This window comes from Ambystoma mexicanum, chromosome 4p (genome assembly GCF_040938575.1).
Source record: "Ambystoma mexicanum isolate Mex_15411 chromosome 4p, UKY_AmexF1_1, whole genome shotgun sequence".
Taxonomy (NCBI): domain Eukaryota; kingdom Metazoa; phylum Chordata; class Amphibia; order Caudata; family Ambystomatidae; genus Ambystoma; species Ambystoma mexicanum.
The window spans coordinates 806,361,919-806,381,825 of NC_090927.1; the positions used below are offsets into that span (position 1 = coordinate 806,361,919).

General features: G+C 44.5%; 1 protein-coding gene across 5 annotated transcripts in view; it reads left to right on the forward strand.

The window, feature by feature from the left end:
• HTR1E (5-hydroxytryptamine receptor 1E) overlaps positions 1–8,798 on the forward strand; it is a 1,306,842-nt gene extending 1,298,044 nt beyond the window's left edge. For all 5 annotated transcript variants that reach the window (XM_069606356.1, XM_069606360.1, XM_069606357.1 and 2 more), the window contains one exon: positions 7,176–8,798. In XM_069606356.1, the coding sequence (XP_069462457.1) occupies positions 7,325–8,431 (1,107 nt within the window). In that variant the 5' untranslated portion in view covers positions 7,176–7,324 and the 3' untranslated portion in view covers positions 8,432–8,798. The remainder of the gene's footprint in view (positions 1–7,175) is intronic.
• Positions 8,799–19,907: the final 11,109 nt, after the last annotated feature.

A 19,907-nucleotide genomic window follows, 5' to 3' on the forward strand; every position in this document is an offset into this window, starting at 1 on the left:
CAGAAAACAAGACATTTTTTAGAAACAGTGGAAACCCAAAAGAATTAATGTCTCATACATATTGGATAATAACCATGTTTTTATTTTGGACTAAATGATCAGTATTAGTTTAAACAACAGAACGACAGAACGCAAATAAAACAGTGACGCAGGTTTTTCTTTTACAGGCAATTTGAAACACAGATGCAATAGAAGAGTTATATATTTCAGTGATTTCCGAACCATCAATACAAGGATAAAAAACCACAGCAAACAAATATCAAACCTAACAAGGAACAAGGAAAAGCAACTGAGTAAAGCAAACAAATTCGAAGCAAGGCAATTGTGTAGAACAGATAAACATAAAGATCCTCCTGAAGAACCGTCAGATAAGTAGACGGGGAAACACGTGTCGAGGACACAATATAAATCAAAAGAGGACAAGTATTAAGAGGACATAAGAGGAACAAGCAAAAAGCAAGAAGATAAAGGACTTAAGCAAAGTGTAAATAATGAGCACATCAACAGACTGTAAGACATTTATTACAGTGAAAAGAGGACACAAATAATTCAAAAGAGGACAAGTATAAAGAGGACACAAGAGGAACAAGCAAAAAGCAAGAGGATAAAGGACTTAAACAAAGAGAAAATAATGAGCACATCAACAGACTGTAAGACATTTATTACAGTGATAAACTAAGTGCACAACTGCAAGACACTTATTGCAGTAATCAGTAACATGAATGCTTAATAAAAAGGCGCCATTTCAATCAATACAGTATTGTTCTGTTTTTTGTTTAAATTTTTCAACCCTTGGACAGCCTGAGGGAACTGTATTTTGAATTAGAGCTGCCAGTTTGACTACAAAAAGGAAGAATCTTTAACTAAATAACCTACACACATCAACAACATTGGGCGCCAGTAGCTGTCTTAAGGCTGATTTTCTACAAATCTGATTGGATGGGACGTTCCATGACATCACTAGGAACTAGGAGTATATTGGCATACTGCACTAGGCATTGTAATGTGCTGGGTTTGTCAAACAAGGAGCTTTCTTGGACAGCACAAACAGGGATTTTACTGGGGTGCTCAACCTACAAACATTCTGGAATTGTTAACCTCAGAGCATAACATAGCTTTCACGCCCTGACGGGGGTGCGGACATGGGCTTTTTCCTCCAACGGTAGATCAGTTCTGCGCAAACCCATCTCCCATCAGAGAATGTTTTTTTTGGTTGTTTTTTTTTTAAATGGCTGCTGCCATTAAAATAGAAAATGGACTAGGTCCCTTTTCAGATTATGGTGATCATGCAAAACATGTTTTTTTCAGTTTATTTTTCCTCCGGGTGTGGGCGGTGAAGGTCAATCACACACAAGACAGGCAGATTGTGATTGGTCAATCTGTATTTGCCAGATGCGAATGAAATTGTCGAAATGAAAATATACTGGAATTGTGCAAATTAGAAAAATATACAGGGCTTGTCAAACATAGAACATACTATGACTGTCAAGCAGGGAGTTTTACAGGACTGTCAAACTGGAAATATCCTGGAAGTGTGAAAACTGGAAAAGGCTTGGACTGAAATAAATGGTGATGCACAGGGGAGGTGAAACAAGGGGAATGCTCAGGTTGTGCAAACTCGGTATTGTGCAAGGATTACACAGGGAACTTTCAAACTGGGAATCTGCTGTGAGAGTTAAACTAGAACATGCTGCGTTTGCCAAAATGAGAGTACACTTGTCAAAGTGGCACCTAGTCGGGCTGAGCCAACTGGATATAAACTGGGTTGTTGGAAGTTGGAATCTGGGATGACATTTATGACACACATACATGGTTCGAGGGTTTGCCCCGAAAGACTTTTTTTTTTAAGTGGAGTGAAAATGGTGCATTTTTCATTTCTGTTATCAGCTGAAATTATATAACACGCCAGAGGATTATTTATAGTGGAACACATGAAATATGCCAACAATTCTGATGCCAGGTCTCATTGCCCTCTGGCTTATCAATATGTCCTTCCCATTACCCAAGTTCTGACCCATGTCATGTTGCTGCAACTGCCCACTTTCTGCCCTAAATGGTGCTTGCTGCCCAAGTTCTGCCCCGTGTAGCCCTGCCACAGTTTGAGCCCTTCAACAGTTTTCTCCAGTGTCGCTCTCAACGCTTGGGTGCTGCCCCGCGAGCCAATCACTGCCACACTTCTGACCCAGTTTGACTCTATGGCCAGGTCTGTCCCACTGCTAGTCTCAATTCCAGGGTTCTGCCCATGGTCGCGCTCGGTACCCACACCTCTGCTCATGTGGCCCTCCCTGCCACAGTGCAGCCCTACTGTTGCTCGCAGTACCCAGCTTTGCCCCAAAGTCTTGCTCAGTGGCAGACCTCTGCACCCAACATGGCTCTCAATGTCTGACATCTGCCACATGCGGTCCTTACTGGCACAATGCTGACCGAGAGTGGCCCGTGCTGTCCCTTTTTGTTCGCATTGGTCAAGCTCTGACCCATGGCACTCACTGCCCCTGAAACTGTTTCATTCCACTCCGAATGCAGGCACGTGCATCCGACGGCACACACGCTCACACACGTTTCCCTACAGTCACACATGCATCGCGCATGCGTACATTCAGACACATGTTTTTGTCACGTATCGCTGTTCTTGCCCTTTGCCTCAGCTCTGTGCTGCACTTTAGCTGCTTCTTAGTCACTAGTGCAGAGACAGGAAGCAGGGATGAAAGCGATGCTCGACTTCCCTCCCTGAGCCCGGCCTATGTGAGGCCCATAGGAGGTGCACTCATGTCCTCCTAAGGGTCAAAACTCTCAAACTCGCTCTGTGCCCACTTTGACAAAGCGCTTGCTGGCTCATTTGCGAGACAGTACCCTATCACATGTCTGGCCATGCAGGGCTCTCCGTGTCGGTAGAAGATGGCACCTCATATCAAGACTGTCTCTCCGACAGACTGGCATGGAGAGACCTGCTTAATAGGTTTCTATGTTGCTTCATTCCCAGTTTTATTTCAATACGTTTTTTTTTCCAAAACTGTTTCAAGCAAAATGAAAACATCAACTTTTTAAATATGTATTAACTCTCTTTTTCCACCTACCCCTTATGTCCCCCTACAGCCCCCTCAGACTTCCTATATTTTTCGATGAGTTTTTCATTTAAACCTTTTCGGCAAAAAACGCATTAAACAATATACTTGGGATGAAGCAGCGTCGTTCCCTTAATAGCAGTCACTCCTGGTCTGTCCATAATGGGAGAGCTCGGCGCATCTTCACTATTGTAGTGCCAACAAAGGGACCGAATGTGCTCTGGTCTTAGCACTCTCACAGTGATGGGATATGCGCAAGCCTAATGGCTGTCTGTGTGCCAGGTTTGTTCTGGTGTTAGCTCCGATTCTAACATGGGAGCAAAAGTTGGTGATTACCCGAATTGTTCGACTACAATTGACCGAATGTCACAATTGACCGAATTACAGTGGTCCTATTTGACCTTCTGTACAATTGGCCGTTTGGTTATTTTTACATATAAAGTGGGTTGGTTTGGGTTTATAATAATATAAAGGGATTGGGTGGGGGGGGTTGGGGAGGTTTACCCCGCATATATATCCTAATGGACCTTTTAAATTTGGTTAATTGTGCAGAAGGTCAATTGTGATTCGGTCAATTGTGATTCCATCATCTCGTATACAACCAAAAGTTGTTGTGCACCCACTCTGAAACTGCTTATATATTTGGCCATTGTGCTTGGGCTAGACTCAGCTAGCAGTGCAGCTGCAATGAAGCAATGTCTGTTCCAGGGAGCTGGTGAGAAGACAGAAATTGTGTGGGTGGTAAGTCTTGCAAAATGGCCAGATCAGTGCTAACCCCAGCTCATATGTGGTTATTATGCCAGTGCTTCTGCAAATCGAAAATGTGCGCCATTCTGAAAACTAGCCAAATGTAGTGATTCCTCTCCCAAACAGAGACGCTGTTAGCAGCCACACTCAGAATTATTTGCATTGGACTCGCACAATGGTTGAAGCAGGCTGCGTCCGAGTGTGCAGGTGCGCAGCCTTCCCCAGCCAGCCCAACAGCCAATAGCAGACACTACTCATTGGGAGCAGGGCCGGCCTTAGGGCAGGGACGGCCGGGCAACCGTGTGGGGTGCCATGCCCCCCCAGGGAGCCATAAGCCCTATGAGACACCTGAATCAGGGGAGTCTTTCAAGGGCTCCCCGAGCTGGCATAGTGTGAGAAGGCGCAGCAGGCGCCCTTTTTGTTATTAAATGCACCCGCTGCGAGGCGCATTTAATAACAAAGCATCAGCACGCTATTCAAAGGATTACCTCTCTGCTCAGAAGTGGGAGTGAAGAGGTTTTCAATGGAATAGGGCGCTCATGCAATAGCATGAGCGCCCTATTCCAGTGATTAACTGCCAGGTGTTGACCAGGGGGTGCGCGTGGAGGGGGATGTGACAATTTTGTGCAGGGTGCTGCTGCCGCTAAGGCCGACCATGGCTGGGAGGGAGAACATTTACTTAAGTGGTACTCATAGGCCACAGCTTTGTGCCCTTCCGGGCACTAAACCACGGCAGGGAGCATTAACCTCTCTTTTGGCTTACTGCACAAAAACCCAGACTCATTTAAAAGTGGAAACGGTTGCTTTAATGTGACAGGCCAAAGCTTACAATTAAACGCTTACATGGCTCCATGGCCTTACAAACTAAAGAAATATTTTAAACAACCAATTCAATAATTAAACATTTTCCATTTTTCCCCAACAATTAAATAATTAAATAAAGCCATTTTCTCCCTAACTATCCCTTGGACCCTACCGTCTCCTTACCCCTTTTCCAGGGGTCCCGCTTTCTCCCTGGGGCCATGCCCCTCCAGGCTCAATACCTGTTCCCCCGTGGTGGCCCGCTTGTGCAAACAGCGCCACCCCATCCTTTCCCGTGTCATTCCCCCATTGTGCTTCCCTCCCCCCACATCAAAAGGGGCCATGCTCCCGGATCCCAGAACCACTTCAATACCCCTCAGACTCCCCTCTACACCCATCTCCCCCTTCCTATGACCTGCAGCCAGTCTGACCTGCCACATCAGCAACAGAAATTTACATCACAACTTCACTAATGCCCCGACCTGTCACAAGAACCCCAAATACCATGGTCCCCCCCCTTTTATAAACCAGACCCCCGCCTTAACCAAAATGAAGGGGTGGGAGGGCAGGACAATCATCAAGTCCAACCGTCGCCTGCCTCCCGAACCTTCCCTGCCCTTAAATACCCTAAGGAGGCGCTCTGCCCCCCACGGCCACTCGCTGGCCGTGTGCAGCACCAAAAACCTCCCCGGGGGGAAACGCTTCGCGTTCCCCCCGGTCCCCCCTTCCACTTAATTGGGAGAAGGAACAACCTGCAAGTAGAGGGCAGTCGCCAACGGGCAATGATGGGTTTACATGCCATATTACAGACTGGTAACTATGTTGTAAGTGGGCATAATGTAAATTACGAACCATATTTTAAGTGGGTATGCTGAAAACCAGCCATAACCTGTTAAATGTACATAATATGTAACTATGTGATAAGTGGGCATAATGTGCCTTAGCAGCCATGTTTTAAGTGGGTTTTCTGGAAACCAGCCATAACTTTCTTACTGTGCATAACAGGTTATTATGTAATAAGTGGACATAATGTACATTAGCAGCCATGTTTTAAGTGGGTTTTCTGGAAACCAGCCATGTCATGCTTACTGTGTATAATAGAAACTGGAAATGGTCTGATAAGTGCACACAATGTCATTTGATTACTGGGCCTATTGCTAACTTGCATAGATGTTACGTGGGTAAACTGAAAAACTGGCGATGATGTGCTAACGATGCACATTCTGAAATGCCACAACCTCCTTTTAAATGAGGCCTAGTGGTAAAACGGGAATAAAAAGCAGTGCACAAGGCTTTTGTGCCTGGATTGAAGCGGCGAGACAAAGGATGGGCACGAAGCAGAGCCACGATCCGCACATGGCATTCCTCGCCCATCCCATCCGTGCCTTTCATTCCTATGAAATCCACCCTGTTTTGCACCTGGTCAAAGTGTATTTGCAGAGGAGGTTTACTGTTTGCATGATGGAGGGTAAAATGAAAGAGTATAAGCGAGTTTGCTTCGCTTTTATCTTTTCCTTCTACCCTCCACCTTGCACATGTTTAACATTGCATGCAGGGGGTCTAACAGTGGGTGGTCTCCTGCATGCAACTAACATTTAATTCTGAATGACTCCATCAATGATTTGGGATGGCTGTGTTCATGCATCAAAAGTGGAGAATCTTATGCCTCTGACTCTTGGCAATGGGATGGCTCTGCTGGCGTGCTCCATTGGCATGCATGTTCTCAAACGAGAGAAGTGTTCAGCTTCAGGAAGTCTTTTTGTAAGCACTGTTGAATTTATAAATCACACCACAGTAGTTGTTTGTGCATTGTGGTAAGGTTTTTAAGAGCTGTGATTTTAATCATTATTTAATTCAGTTATCTTCTGTTATGGTTTAAATTTGTCAACTCAGAAAATATGGTGCTATGTGCTCGCTGCCGCATTATTATTTTAATGTAAAGTGTATAAGGACAACATTGGGGCTCATTATGAGTGTGCCAGTCCGGTAAAAATGCCAGAAGAAATGCTGGTAATACCGGCTCTGGTATTTTTACCGGACCGGAACACTCCGAGTTTGCGTTAGGTGCAGTTAATTACCGACAGGGCTGACCTGCGGGGAGTTCAGATCCCTACCGGCAAATAATTGTCACAATCACCGGCAATACCCGTGCCAGTGGTTGCAGCAAACCCATTCCACGGAGGACTTTTCGATCCCATGGAATGGGAATGTACCGCCGTTGCTGGCAGCCGTAATATCCGGTAATACCAGGATATCGGGAGCCGGTAATGGTAATGCGTGTTTTCTGGTAGCCCACCGGAATCACGGGCGAGTTACTGGCAAACCCGTAATGAGCCCCACTGTCACATTCAATTCTTAATAATAAGGACACTCATAACTGTACTCTGAGCAGTACATTGTCAATCAACAGTAACCTACATTCTTAATAAAGTAAACTCCATTCTTAATAAATATGTGAGCGTAAAGCAAACTCTGAACTTATGTCTTGTTATAATAATAATGACTAACTTTAAATCAAACAGTAAAGTGCTGTAAGCTAATGTCTCTTTTAAATATGTCTTCTAGGTAGACTGTCCTTGAACACAGAAAGTGCTGCCTGGGGAAGATCTGGTGGGAATGGCATTTTTGATATCCAGCACCTGAAGGCAATTGCCATCGGAAGAAATTGAAGCCAAATGTCTACCCTCTGGAGATAGATAACCACCTGGTCTAAAATGAATTCCACAAATTGTTCAACTGAATTCATTATGCCAGTCCAGTCGAAAACAGTCACTGAGAAGCTGCTCATTTCCCTGACATTGGCGGTGATAACCATTCTGACGATGCTGCTGAACTTCGCCGTCATTTTGGCAATCTGCACCACCAAGAAGCTGCATCAGCCCGCCAATTACCTAATATGCTCCCTGGCTGTGACCGACTTCCTCGTTTCTATTTTGGTGATGCCCTTAAGCATCACCTACATAGTCAAGGACACCTGGGCTCTGGGCTACATCATCTGTGAAATCTGGCTCAGTATTGACATGACCTGCTGCACCTGCTCAATCCTGCACCTTTGCGTCATTGCACTGGATCGATACTGGGCTATCACTGATGCTATCGAATATGCCCGCAAAAGGACACCAAAACGGGCTGGACTCATGATCCTCACAGTGTGGGCCATCTCGATCTTCATCTCCATGCCGCCCTTCTTTTGGAGAAACCACCATAACAGTAGTGTGCCCAGTGAATGTGTGATCCAGCATGACCACGTCGTCTACACTATTTACTCTACTTTCGGGGCATTTTACATACCCTTGACTTTGATACTCATTGTCTACTATAGGATATACCATGCAGCCAAGAGCCTTTACCAAAAACGGGGCTCGAGTCGGCACCTGAGCAACCGCAGCACAGACAGCCATAACTCCTTTGCTCACTGCAAGCTGACGCATACGTTCTGCGTGTCAGACTTTTCGACGTCGGATCCTACCACGGAGCTTGAAAAGATAAATGCTTCGGTTCGGATACCGCCCTTGGACAATGACATTGACCATGCTGTGGACCGCCAGCAGCAGATCTCAAGCTCAAGAGAGCGCAAGGCTGCTAAGATACTAGGGCTGATTCTAGGTGCTTTCATCTTGAGTTGGTTTCCATTCTTTGTCAAGGAACTTGTTGTTGGCCTTCAGTTATGCTCCGTATCCGAAGAAGTGGCCAACTTTTTGACTTGGCTGGGCTATGTCAACTCTCTTATCAACCCGCTGCTTTACACAAGTTTTAATGATGACTTTAAGCTAGCTTTCAAAAAACTCATGAGATGTAAAGAGCATTCTTCAAATGCATAGACACACCAGTGCAATGCTTGCAAAATGTGACTGTGTCCTTGGCCTTAATGATGAGTAACATTGGCTCACCTGCAGCATTTGAATGGATTTTATTTTTATTTGGAGGTCTTGTGATCTGTGTTCTTTCGTGCTTTTTTTCCACTTTCTGCCTGTTATTTTCTTTTTAGCCTGCAACTTGGTATATGGTTTTCTACCTCTGATATTACTCAAGATACAGTGTTCAAAAATACTATTTAGAATATAAAAAGTAAATGTTCACTGTGAATCTGAACAATGTATTATTTCATGCCTATGCATTTTCTATTAGGCTTGATCTGGCGATAACTGTACCACGACAGTGAGGTTACCATAACAATGAGATATTAAAATGTGCTTTTAAAATCAATACAGCTAGTTTTGGGAACCATTTTGTGACGCAGCTTGGTGGTGAAACGTTCACATGCAGTAGAAATGGAGGGAAACGCCACGGTTCACACAAGTCAGCAAAATAATAAATGGCAGGCAACAGTTTTGCTTTATTGAGTAAAAATGTTGAATGTCACATCAGGTATTACCATCAAATGCCCTATAAGTCACTTCATATCAAATATTTTGCAATCAAAAGGCCAAGTTCCCTCTTGTAAAATCTATTTATTTAGATACACACAAGTTAAAAACATAAAAAAATTAAAAAAGGCCATGTTCCCACATTATAAGACAGGTATGTTCTTCGCATGACAGCCACTCTACCCATCCCAAGGTGATTGCATGCATAGTATTCATTTGTATTGTTGGACCTTAATGCCAGTTGCTACCATCAAATGCTAATTAGCCACTTTTATCCAAGATATTGGCATTCCATTCTAGGCATTGCCATCATATTCCAAGGGGCCACATCATGCCACAGGTATTCCCATCCAATGCCCAAGTACTGAAACCAAAGTGAGGAATTGTCATCAAATTCTCAGGCACTGATGCCAAGACACAGATTGCCATCACATTCTCAAGTGCCCAGACTACCACTAAGGATTCCACTAAAATGCACAGGACAACGTCCAATCCAGGGATTGCACTGAAATGCACACATACTCACAGCATTGCTAGGAATTGCCTGCACAGGTTCACATAGGACTGGAATGGTTGTCTCCTTTCATGTGCATATGCTGACACGTTTTCTGCCTTCCATGTGTGAGGACTGGAGTTGTAACTCCCTTGTCTGAGTATTGAAAGGGTTGTCTTTCCATTGTGAATTTGACAGAGTTGTTGTCTTAAACTTGTAAGACCTGAAATGGTTGTACATTTCTTATGAGGGGTCTTGAATGGTTGTCTCCTTCCATTTGTGAGGGCTGGAAATTCTTGTAGTAGTAAAGTAGTTGGTTCACCCTCATGTCCAGTTTGGAGTGTTTTTCTCCTTACATGTGTGAAGGCTGGAGTTGTTGCTGCTCCTTTATAAAGGGATTGACACGAGTGTTGATTGTGCAAGAGGTCAGGAGTGGTTCTCTTGTTCCATGTGTAAGGACTGGAGATGTCGCTCCTCCCCTGCCTGGGAACTGAAGAGATTACACCTCCATTCAAGGAGGGTTGGAATAGTTGTGTCTCCTTCATTTGAGTGCTAGAGTGGTTGTCTCTACAACCGGGGAGTCTTGCAGTGGTTGTCTTCTGTCATGGACGTTGACTGAATTGGTTGTCTCATTCCATTTGTAAAGGTGGAAGTCACTGCTACTTAATTATGTAAGCATTGAAATAGGTGTATCTCCCTTGTGCAAGGGCTGTATTCTTTGTCTGTCCCTTATTTGAGGCCTTCAAAGGGTGTCTCTTTTCATGTGTGATGACTGAGTTGGTTGTCTCCTTCCTATTGGGAAGGCTGGGGTCATTGCTACACACTTATGTGAACATTGATGTGCTTGTATCTCCCTTATGCAAGGGCTGGATTATTTGTGTCTCCCTCATTTGAGGCCTGGAATGGTTGTCTCCTTTCATGTGTGAGGGCTGACGTGGTTATCTCCTTCAATGTGTGAGGGCTGAAGTCATTGCTGCTTCTCTAGAAGATGATGCAAGTGTTTGTCAATACCTTGGTAAGGGTTGGAATGAGTTGCACTGCCTTATGTGAGTTCTGGAATTGTTATCCCTCTCCTTATGTGTGGGATGAAGTTGTTGTATCTTTTTGTGTATCAGGGCTGAAGTGATTGTCTCCTATTTGTGAGGACTGGAGTCACTGTTGCTTTACATGAGGGTAAAGGTGGTTGTCTCTCCTTTGTGCAAAGTTTGGAGCGGTTGTCTGACCCGTTGTGAGATATGGCATGGGTGTTTCATGTGTGCACCCTGGAGAAGGTGTTCTACTTATATAGGATTGAAGAAGTTGTCTCTCCCTTTGCTGCGTTTTGGAGTGGGTGTCGCTCCCTGATGTCCGTAGTGGCTGTTTCCTGGTTATGATATGATATGATCGTTTATTTATTTAGCGCCTATACACAATGTGTTTCAAAGCGCTTCGAGGCAAGGGAGGGAACAAGGGAACAACCACATTCTTGCAGGCCTTGAACAGTAAGGATGTGAAATTAACTATCGTACTCGGCCTGATGACATTTCAGATAGTACAAGAGCTAAGACACAGATAAGGAAGGGAGGGGGAGAGTGGGAAGGAAATGGTTGAGGTGGTTGTTTTCTTCCATGTGTGAGGGCTGGAAATATTGTTGCTCTGTTGTGATTAGATTGAAGTGGTGGTCTTTCCCTTCTATGAGGGTTGGGGTGGTTGTCTCTCGTTTTTGGGAATTCTGGAGTGGATATCTCCTTCCATGTCATGGGCTGGAGTTTCTTCGGCTTGGTTATGTGAGTACTAAAGTGCTTGTCGCTCCCTTGTGCAAGGGCTTAAGTGGTGGTCTCTCTCCATGTGTTGTGGCTGGAGTTGTTGCTGCTCCGTTTAATGAGGAGTGATGTGTTTGTCTCAGTTGTACGGTAGGGTTGTAGCGGTTGGACCTTTCTTGTATTAGGCCTCCTCTGGTTGTCTCCTACCATGTGTGAGTAGTGGAGTCATTCCTTCATGTTTAACTGGATGTCCTTCATATATGCAGGGGATGGAGTGTCGTCTGACATCTCTGAAGTTTGGAATGGTTGTCTTGCTCCATTTGAGGATCATGGTGTAGTCATAAGTGAGGGCTCATGTGGTTGTCTCCGCTCACATGTTATGGCTCCGGAAGCCCTCCCCTCTACAGTGAATTTGCGACCTCCATTTCTGAAGGACCCATGCATGGGATTGGATCAGGGCTGGACTGGGAACTAAAAGAGGCCCTGGAAATACTTACTGGGGACCAAAAGAGGCCCTGGAAATAAAGTTCAAAGTGGCCCCAGATGACACATTTTCAGCAAGCCCAATGCTTTTCCTATGAGAAAATTTGGAAATACCACAGAAAAGAGGCCCAGGCTGCAGAGGCCCACCGGGAAATCTCCAGAGTTCCGTATAGGCCAGTCCACCCCTGGATTGGATGGGCTGTTTAGTGACAGCACAAGAAGAGAAATTCAGTGCCTTGGACTGCACCAAAGAGAGGGGTGGCATTTATGAAAACGATGAACGAATGGAGATGAAAACAAGAGATGTTTCTGTGTAAGATAAAAACATTCCATTTTGATTAAGTAGCTCAGAATCATGGAGGGCGCAGCTGGCGCTGCCAGGCATTGCACTTGTGATTGATTGCAATCAGAGGTCTTCAGTGTGCCCTTTACTCTCCCGGCTGCCTCTGTGGCTTGCAAAATGGAGAATGGAGGCAGAAGGAGTCTTGCGGTTGTACTTAGAGGGGAAAGCCGGCTAAACTGGGACTCAAGGATAGTGACGGAGCTAAAAAGCCAAGGACGCTGTGAAGCAGTGACTGCGGAGAAAGGAAATAAAATTAAAGGTGCATGCAAACACATATTCGGCATTTAGCAAGGTACAGGAACGCAGCCAGCGACAATAATATGTGTGTGTTACAAAAAAAGCAGGACGCTGGATAGTTCCAACTAAAAAACTAATAACAGTCAATAACAAAAATAGCACATATACATCTTCCAACTGCTGAGAACAAATGACAGCAGGCCATGGTGTGGGGAGAATGGCGAATCAAAAAAAAGAGTCGGCTTGGGTCCCCCAATGGCAACCTCCCCTTCCGCTTTCTACGTAAATAATGTTAGCTTACATTTGGTGGCTTTAACAAAAATACTGATTGAAAGGGCCAGTTTGCTTGCAAGGAAAGACAATGGTTTAATCCACAGGCTCCGATTGGCTATCAGTTGAATATGCATAAACACCCAGATTGGTCGTCTTTCTCTGAAAGCTGAGAGCATACAATCCTGAAAAACCCACCTCTCACCTCTCGCGCGCGCTCTCTCTCACTCTCATCCGCCAGGATATATTAGTGACTCAAAAGAAGGAAAAACGTTCCCTTTGCAAACTTTCATCCTCCGTGACTAGTGACAAGTGAGTACAGGAGCCGGAATCGGAACATGATTTTATATTTGCCACTTTGGACAAATCGCTGTTGCTTGGGTTTGATTATGCGGGTGGTTTCTCAAATGCTTGACTCCTCTTTATGCTAGTTCATTTGATTCCCAAAAGAATTCCTGGTCATAGAATTTATGAGACAGTCATAAATGTACTGATGCAGAAAAGGAAAGATCATGTGTAGGTGGGTCGCATTTCGACTGCATCTCAGAAGCATGAATCCTAATACTGTTCCCCGCCATGGTGGCGTCCAATAAAGCAGCTTCCCTTATAGGTGAGAGATAACCAAAAGCTTGCACATTAAAGGTGCAAGCCATGAATACCATTGAGTTCCCTCTCCATGCTGATACTGAGACAGGGCTATTGAATGCAGAGTTGGACAAGTGTAGAGAGCATGGGCAGAAGGCCCCCGGGTCTTTGAAGCGGTGGCAGGTCCGCAATGGTGGCCATGCAGGATAGATGCACCTGGCTATGTTCATTTGCATAGAAATTAACCCTGCCTACAAGCTGTGGAAAAAATGATTGTCTAAATAAGAGTAATGCTACATTACCGCAAACTGCTGAGTCCGGAGAACTTAGTGGGCGAGTTTAGGCTGCAATCAAATAGGGCATGCTCGGAGGAAAGTCGTGAACGTTCTAGTACGCAGAGGATGGCGGTATCTAGATCAGAGTAGGGGGAGGCAGAGAGTTGTGGGAGAGTTAGGAAAGTAAAATAGCTTTCAGATACGGGAAAAGGGCGAGGAAACGGCAGCAGAAGTTAGTTGAGGGAGATTTAGAAAATGTAAATAGGCTTCAGTGGTGGGAGGGATAGAAAACGGAGATAGGATATAGTTGTCTAGGGGTTGCAAAAAATAGGCTTTAGTTCCCATGGACCAGAACATTGCCATAGGACAGTCCACGTTTTGTGACTACCAGAGGACAGAATCCCTGTGAGTGCCTTGCATGGCATACATGGCATACATGCATGTGACCTTTCTTGTCAGTGAGTCGGGAGTAAGGAGAACATCCGAGAATTGTGTGGAGGGAGGGCTGTAGGGTATTACGTTCAGTAACTGTAACCGAGAGCGCCATGCATTTCTAACAAGACTCTAGTTGTACTTGCAAAGAGGACATCACAGAAATGTTTGGAAAAAGGTGATAGCATTCAATGGCTATAACTGAGTTAAGCAACCTTTTGTGAGTGATGAGGAAAAAAATACTAGTTGCAAAAATCCGCGACAGGACAGAATACTAGCTTGCAAAGAATAATTATTTGGTTTGTTGAAGGCAGGAGATTGCATTTGGTGGCTGTAAAGGAAAGTGCCAACAGTTTCTGGCAGATGAGACCAAATACTAGCAGCAAATAAAGAATCTTAGAATGCTTTGTGGGGAGGAAATTACCTTCAGTGGTTGCAAGTGAGAGCACCAACTTTCTGTGATTGATGTGACGAAATACTGTTTGCAAAGATTTCTGATGACACAAAACACTGCAGTCCTTGACACCGGCATGTGTAATATTACCTGACATGCGTTGAAACCTGTGCCATGATGTGAGATCCATTAATTCTCTTTTTTCCCACCATAGCATGTAGTCATTAAGGTCAACTAACTGCACCTCTCTGCTCTCTCGACAGTGTTGCACTGGAAGCCAACAGCACTGCCATGTGCAAGGTGTTATCCATACCTAACATGCCACACTTTCTATGGTCCTGCAGAGTTGGCACTGAATGCCAGCTGAAAGCTGGTGCTGAGAACCCATTGATGTACCATGCTGCACTTGAGCTCTTCTGCACTTCCATGCGCTTCCTGGGCACGGCCTTGGGAACTGAATTTGAACCTGTCTTTCCATGTAAAGTGAAATGTCCCAGAAGTGCATGCATATTAAAGAGTCATGGTATGATCACATGTGCAAATAACCATTTTCCATCTTAAGAAAGAGTTGCTAGGTTAGTCACTTTTTTATTTCTCTATTGTCACTCTGCAGTTGCCCACGATAAACACGCACTGCCTGACTGAAATGTTTGCTACTGTTTTCAAACTTCAGGGCTGAGTTATCTATGTCTATGCAATTCTATCATACGGTTTGTTTATGGCTACAAGTCCCATAATGCATTGATGGAGTGTGTAAGAGTGTCCGGTGTGCCGTGAATACTGTGAGGATTTCTTGGGACTGCTGCTAGAAACCACTGCTGGAAAACGTATTTTTTTTTTTTTTTTGCTGCCTTGGAACTTTACCTTGGAGTCTGCTTTCACTTCGCAGACACAGGAGTCTGCTTTCACTTGCTGTTGCCCTGCCTGCACTGACGCTCCACCTCCCTACGCCTGCTTGCTTCATAAACCGGAAGTCAAGCGAAGCGTAGCGGAGTGTGTCAGAGTGTCCGGTGTGCCGTGAATACTGTGAGGATTTCTTGGGACTGCTGCTAGAAACCACTGCTGGAAAACGTATTTTTTTTTTTTTTTTTTTTTTTTTTTGCTGCCTTGGAACTTTACATTGGAGTCTGCTTTCACTTCGCAGACACAGGAGTCTGCTTTCACTTGCTGTTGCCCTGCCTGCACTGACGCTCCACCTCCCAACGCCTGCTTGCTTCATAAACCGGAAGTCAAGCGAAGCGTAGCGGAGTGTGTCAGAGTGTCCGGTGTGCCGTGAATACTTTGAGGATTTCTTGGGACTGCTGCTAGAAACCACTGCTGGAAAACGTATTATTATTATTATTTTTTTTTTTTCTACACGGGTCATCGGGATTAAGTGAAGAAGAGCACGGATATAAAATGCACTTAAGGAGAGACAACGAACAAACTGGAGGGGCTGAGGGCACAACTGGGGACACAGATATCACCTGTTCCACCCCCTCCTGGGCTGCGGAGGCAGAACTACAGTTGGAGGTCCCTGATCCCCTATTAAACGAAAACCCTTGCCCCTTTAACATTCAAGTGAAAATTGGAGCAAGCACAGCTCTATACATAGATAATGGCCTGGGGGCACCTAATACTGGGGAAACACCCAAAGTCACGGGAGCCGCCATGGATGACATCGAAATTGTAGCAGGAAGCCTACAGACGGCCGCTGAGCATTCGGCAAATCAGGTCACACAAAAAACCATAGATAAACCAGTAGAAACCCAAACGCAAAATCTGGTCAGTTCGCCAAATCCAACAACATGGAATGTTTCTACTATTGAGCATTGGGCAAGCCCAAATGAGGCAAGCATAGGTGACAACGCCAGTCTAGGGCCTGCATCCAGTGGGATAGAAAAATCGAACTTACCAATATCGGGGGAGCATCACATACAGAAGATTCTGAAAAGAAAAAACTCAAACTCCGAGGCAGAAGAAGAAAGGCCGTGGATGGAGTCAGCAAAGTCGGAAGGCTGTGAGGGAGCAAACCCAAGGAACCAGCTTAGCCCCCCAGCCAGATATACAGTTAAGAGGACGAAATACCCGACCAACCAAAAGGAAGCTGCCCCCAGAAGCATTATATGGAAACCATTTACTGCAGGACCATTGCTAATAAACCTAACAAAAGGGGGGACCAAAACTCCAACCATCACAAACGAAGGAACCATAGTAACCCCAGTAAACGTAGGACAGACCCTTAGCCTCAGTTTTGGCAGCAGGAGCTCCGCCTGTACGAATCAATTAAAGAAAACGACGGGAGTGGAAATATCAGCCGCAGTTTTGTTGGAAACGTCAATGGACATGGAGAACGCATTAAGAGATAAGTTTACAGGAACCAAAAATGTTGACAAAGCAAAAGGAACGAGTGCCAAAGTAGCTACTGAAGACAAATTGACGCAAACGTTGCCACCAAACCAAGTGGGAAGCGTAGACCAGGTCATATCAGGCCGAACAATGGAAGACAATTTCCTAATGGTCGCAACTTTGTCAGGTGTCCTAGCACCCTTCATGAAATTGTACGAGGATATCGCGGACACACTAAGAGATCATTCTACAATACTTGCTATGGTTCACACTAAAACAATATTTGTGGAGGGCTTTATCTCAGCAATCCAAAACAACTTGGACAACAGTACTGCCAACATCACCCAACTGCTACATGACATAATCGAACCTATACTAAAAGAGAGAAAACTAGGGAAGTCAAATCCAAAAAGCAAGGAACCAATAAGGAAAGACTCTGGAATAATGACCACACAAGAGGTCAGCCCAGTCATAGAAAAAGAAAACAAAGCTGGATCCAACAAGCAAGAAAACAAAGGAGAAAGGTCCACGGCAACTCCGGTAAACGTAGAAGAGGTCGCAGAAACCCAAAGTGCGTCCGTTACGGGACCGCGAGCAGCCCAAAGTGAAGAGAAGGGGGAGGCAAAACAAAACGAAGACGGACCCACCCTGGCCGAGGACTGCACCAGTAATAATCTTTTGAGAGAAAAATCAAAGAGCACATCATCTGTTCCAGATATAAGAAACGAGCCAACGAAATCACTACAGACTGAAGTGGAAAAAAAAACCCTAAACAGAAGTGCCAGGGAAGGGCTAAACAACTCTACAGAAATAGTGGAGGCTACCTCTAGTAAAAAAATCGACAACAAGGCCTGAAGACCCCACCACTACGGATAAGTGTCAGGAGAAAGGAAAGAAAGAGGGGAACGTGTGTGAGATCTTCAAAACAAGAGACACAAACACAGGAGAGAAAAAATCAGATAACCAAATAAAAACGAAGAACAACGGGACCGCAGACAACAAATCAGGGGGTCATCACAAGATCACAGGACCCACTAAAAAACAGAAAAATCAACCACCAGTAAAAGCCACAAGCAGTAGCAAAAGCCGGGCATTTATGAAAAATTTGACAATACCAAAAGAACAACCGAGTATAATTGACCAGCTAAGAAACAACAAGAAAAAGGTCAGAACAGAACAAAAGACTGAAGGACAAAAGATCTTAGAAATCGAAGAAGACGATTGTCCTGAAAATGACCTGCTGGATCTCTCTACATACCCGGTCGCAGATGATGAAGACAAACAGGGAATAAGAGGCTTCGAAGAGGTAAATACAGAGGCAGAAGACTCCTTGAGTGAGGAGCATACAGACTATAGTGAGAGTGATACCTCATCTATAATGTCAATACAGACCGAAAACGAGACACAGAGAGACAACAAAAAAGTTCCAGATACTCATACAGAAAAGGATGTATTGAGAAAAAACCGGGATCTAAGTGAAAAAACTCAGAAGAGTGAACGTAGAGGTCGAGAAAGGAACGTGGGGCGATCTGAGACCCGGAACCACGGAACCAGTCGGGAAAGTGAAACAAGATACAGCAAAAAGCGGACCGAGATGGAGGAAAGAAGAGATCGGCATCAACTAAAAGAGGGGGAAAGAGACCTACAGCATCGACCGCGCAAAACAAGTGCTGGTGACAGTTATAAACAACCGGGGCTTGTCCTAGAACGTATCCTTCATTATGAAGACCGACTAATTCTCAACAGAACCAATGTAGTAAGATTACTCCACCATATACCGGCATTAAGACTAATTACAACAGACGACCTGGCGATCGCGGAATTCGTCGAGGAAGATCGCACTGATAAAGTAATTCTGCACACAAGATCAAATCTGGTGAGACAACTACTACTGGAAGAAGCCCCGCAATTAAGACCAATGGGTTTTGACTTACAAGAAAGTGACGCAGCCCTAAAAACCCAGGAGAGAGTAAAGAAACACTCGGTGAGACAGATCAACAGAAAAGACAGAGAGACCAGTAGTGTTAAAATAAATAGAACATCAGCAGTGAGAAGGGGCAACCAGAACACACAAAGCTCAAACAATAGAAGTCAACATCAAGGAGAAGAAAATGAAGCGGAAAGGTGGAAATGGTTGAAAAACATGATTGATGACAAAACAAACACCCAATAACATAAAACAGTAAAAAGTGTGGGTTCATGGAGCCTGGGAAGTTGGAACACTAGAGGCTCTACCCACCTTTTTACTAAGGGAGCACTTCAAAAAGAGAACTTTAGTGTGTTGTGCCTACAAGAAACATGGCTGTTGCAACCACCGACACTGGAAGGTTACGTGGTTCTGCTAAATCCAGCGGTCAAAGGTCAAAAAGGCAGATCCATGTCAGGCCTACTTATAGCCATCAAAAACGATCAGGATTGGCAAGCCTTGGAGGAGTCAAACCCAAATTTATTCATCCAGATGGTAGTGTTACAGCTGGACAAAAAAGCCAGTAAAATACTAATATTGATCAACATATACTGGAATCCAGAAAATTTATCAAACGAAAACCTACCAGATAAAATAGCAGAATTAATTGATGAACAAAGAGAAAAATGGACTGATCCAATATTCATATTGGCAGGTGATCTAAATTGTTCATGCCTGAACAAGGACAACCAACCCGAATACGATACAAAAACTGCCTCAGCAAAGGAAAAAAGAGGAACAATGTGGAATCGTATGGTACAATCAAGGGACTGTGTCGTTCTGAATGGAAAGGTGAAGGGGGACCAACCAGCAAAACCTACTTGGAAGGGAACACAATCAGTAGAGATCCTGGATTACATTTGCATTTCAAGCAACTTGTCAGATAACATCCAGACCTTGAAAGTAATCCCAACAGTAGAAAGTGACCACAATCTGTTAAAACTGACGTGCAAAAACATAAGCAATAACAAGATTGGAACCTACAACCAGAAGGTGGTCATAGACCAAAGGGGTATTAAATTAAGGATCAGACCAGAGAAAACAAGAGAACTAAACTATAACTTAAAACAAATGATCTTGACGCTTGAAAACGAACAAAGCCAAAAAAGGATTGACTACACCCCGCTTTTCAGAGCATTTGTTACAGAAAGGAAGCTTGGAAGTAACCATCAAACAACGACTCACCAACATCAGTATGACAGTCGCATACGAGAAAGGAAAAAAGCATTAAGGAGAGATATTAGACGACTAAAAAAGACCAAACACGACAACTGGAGTAAAGAGATACATAAGTTAAAACAAAAGTACAGAAACTGGTTACACCTACACAAGAAGACATTGCTAAACCAGGACGCAGAAAGAATGTTGGGGAAAATAAGATC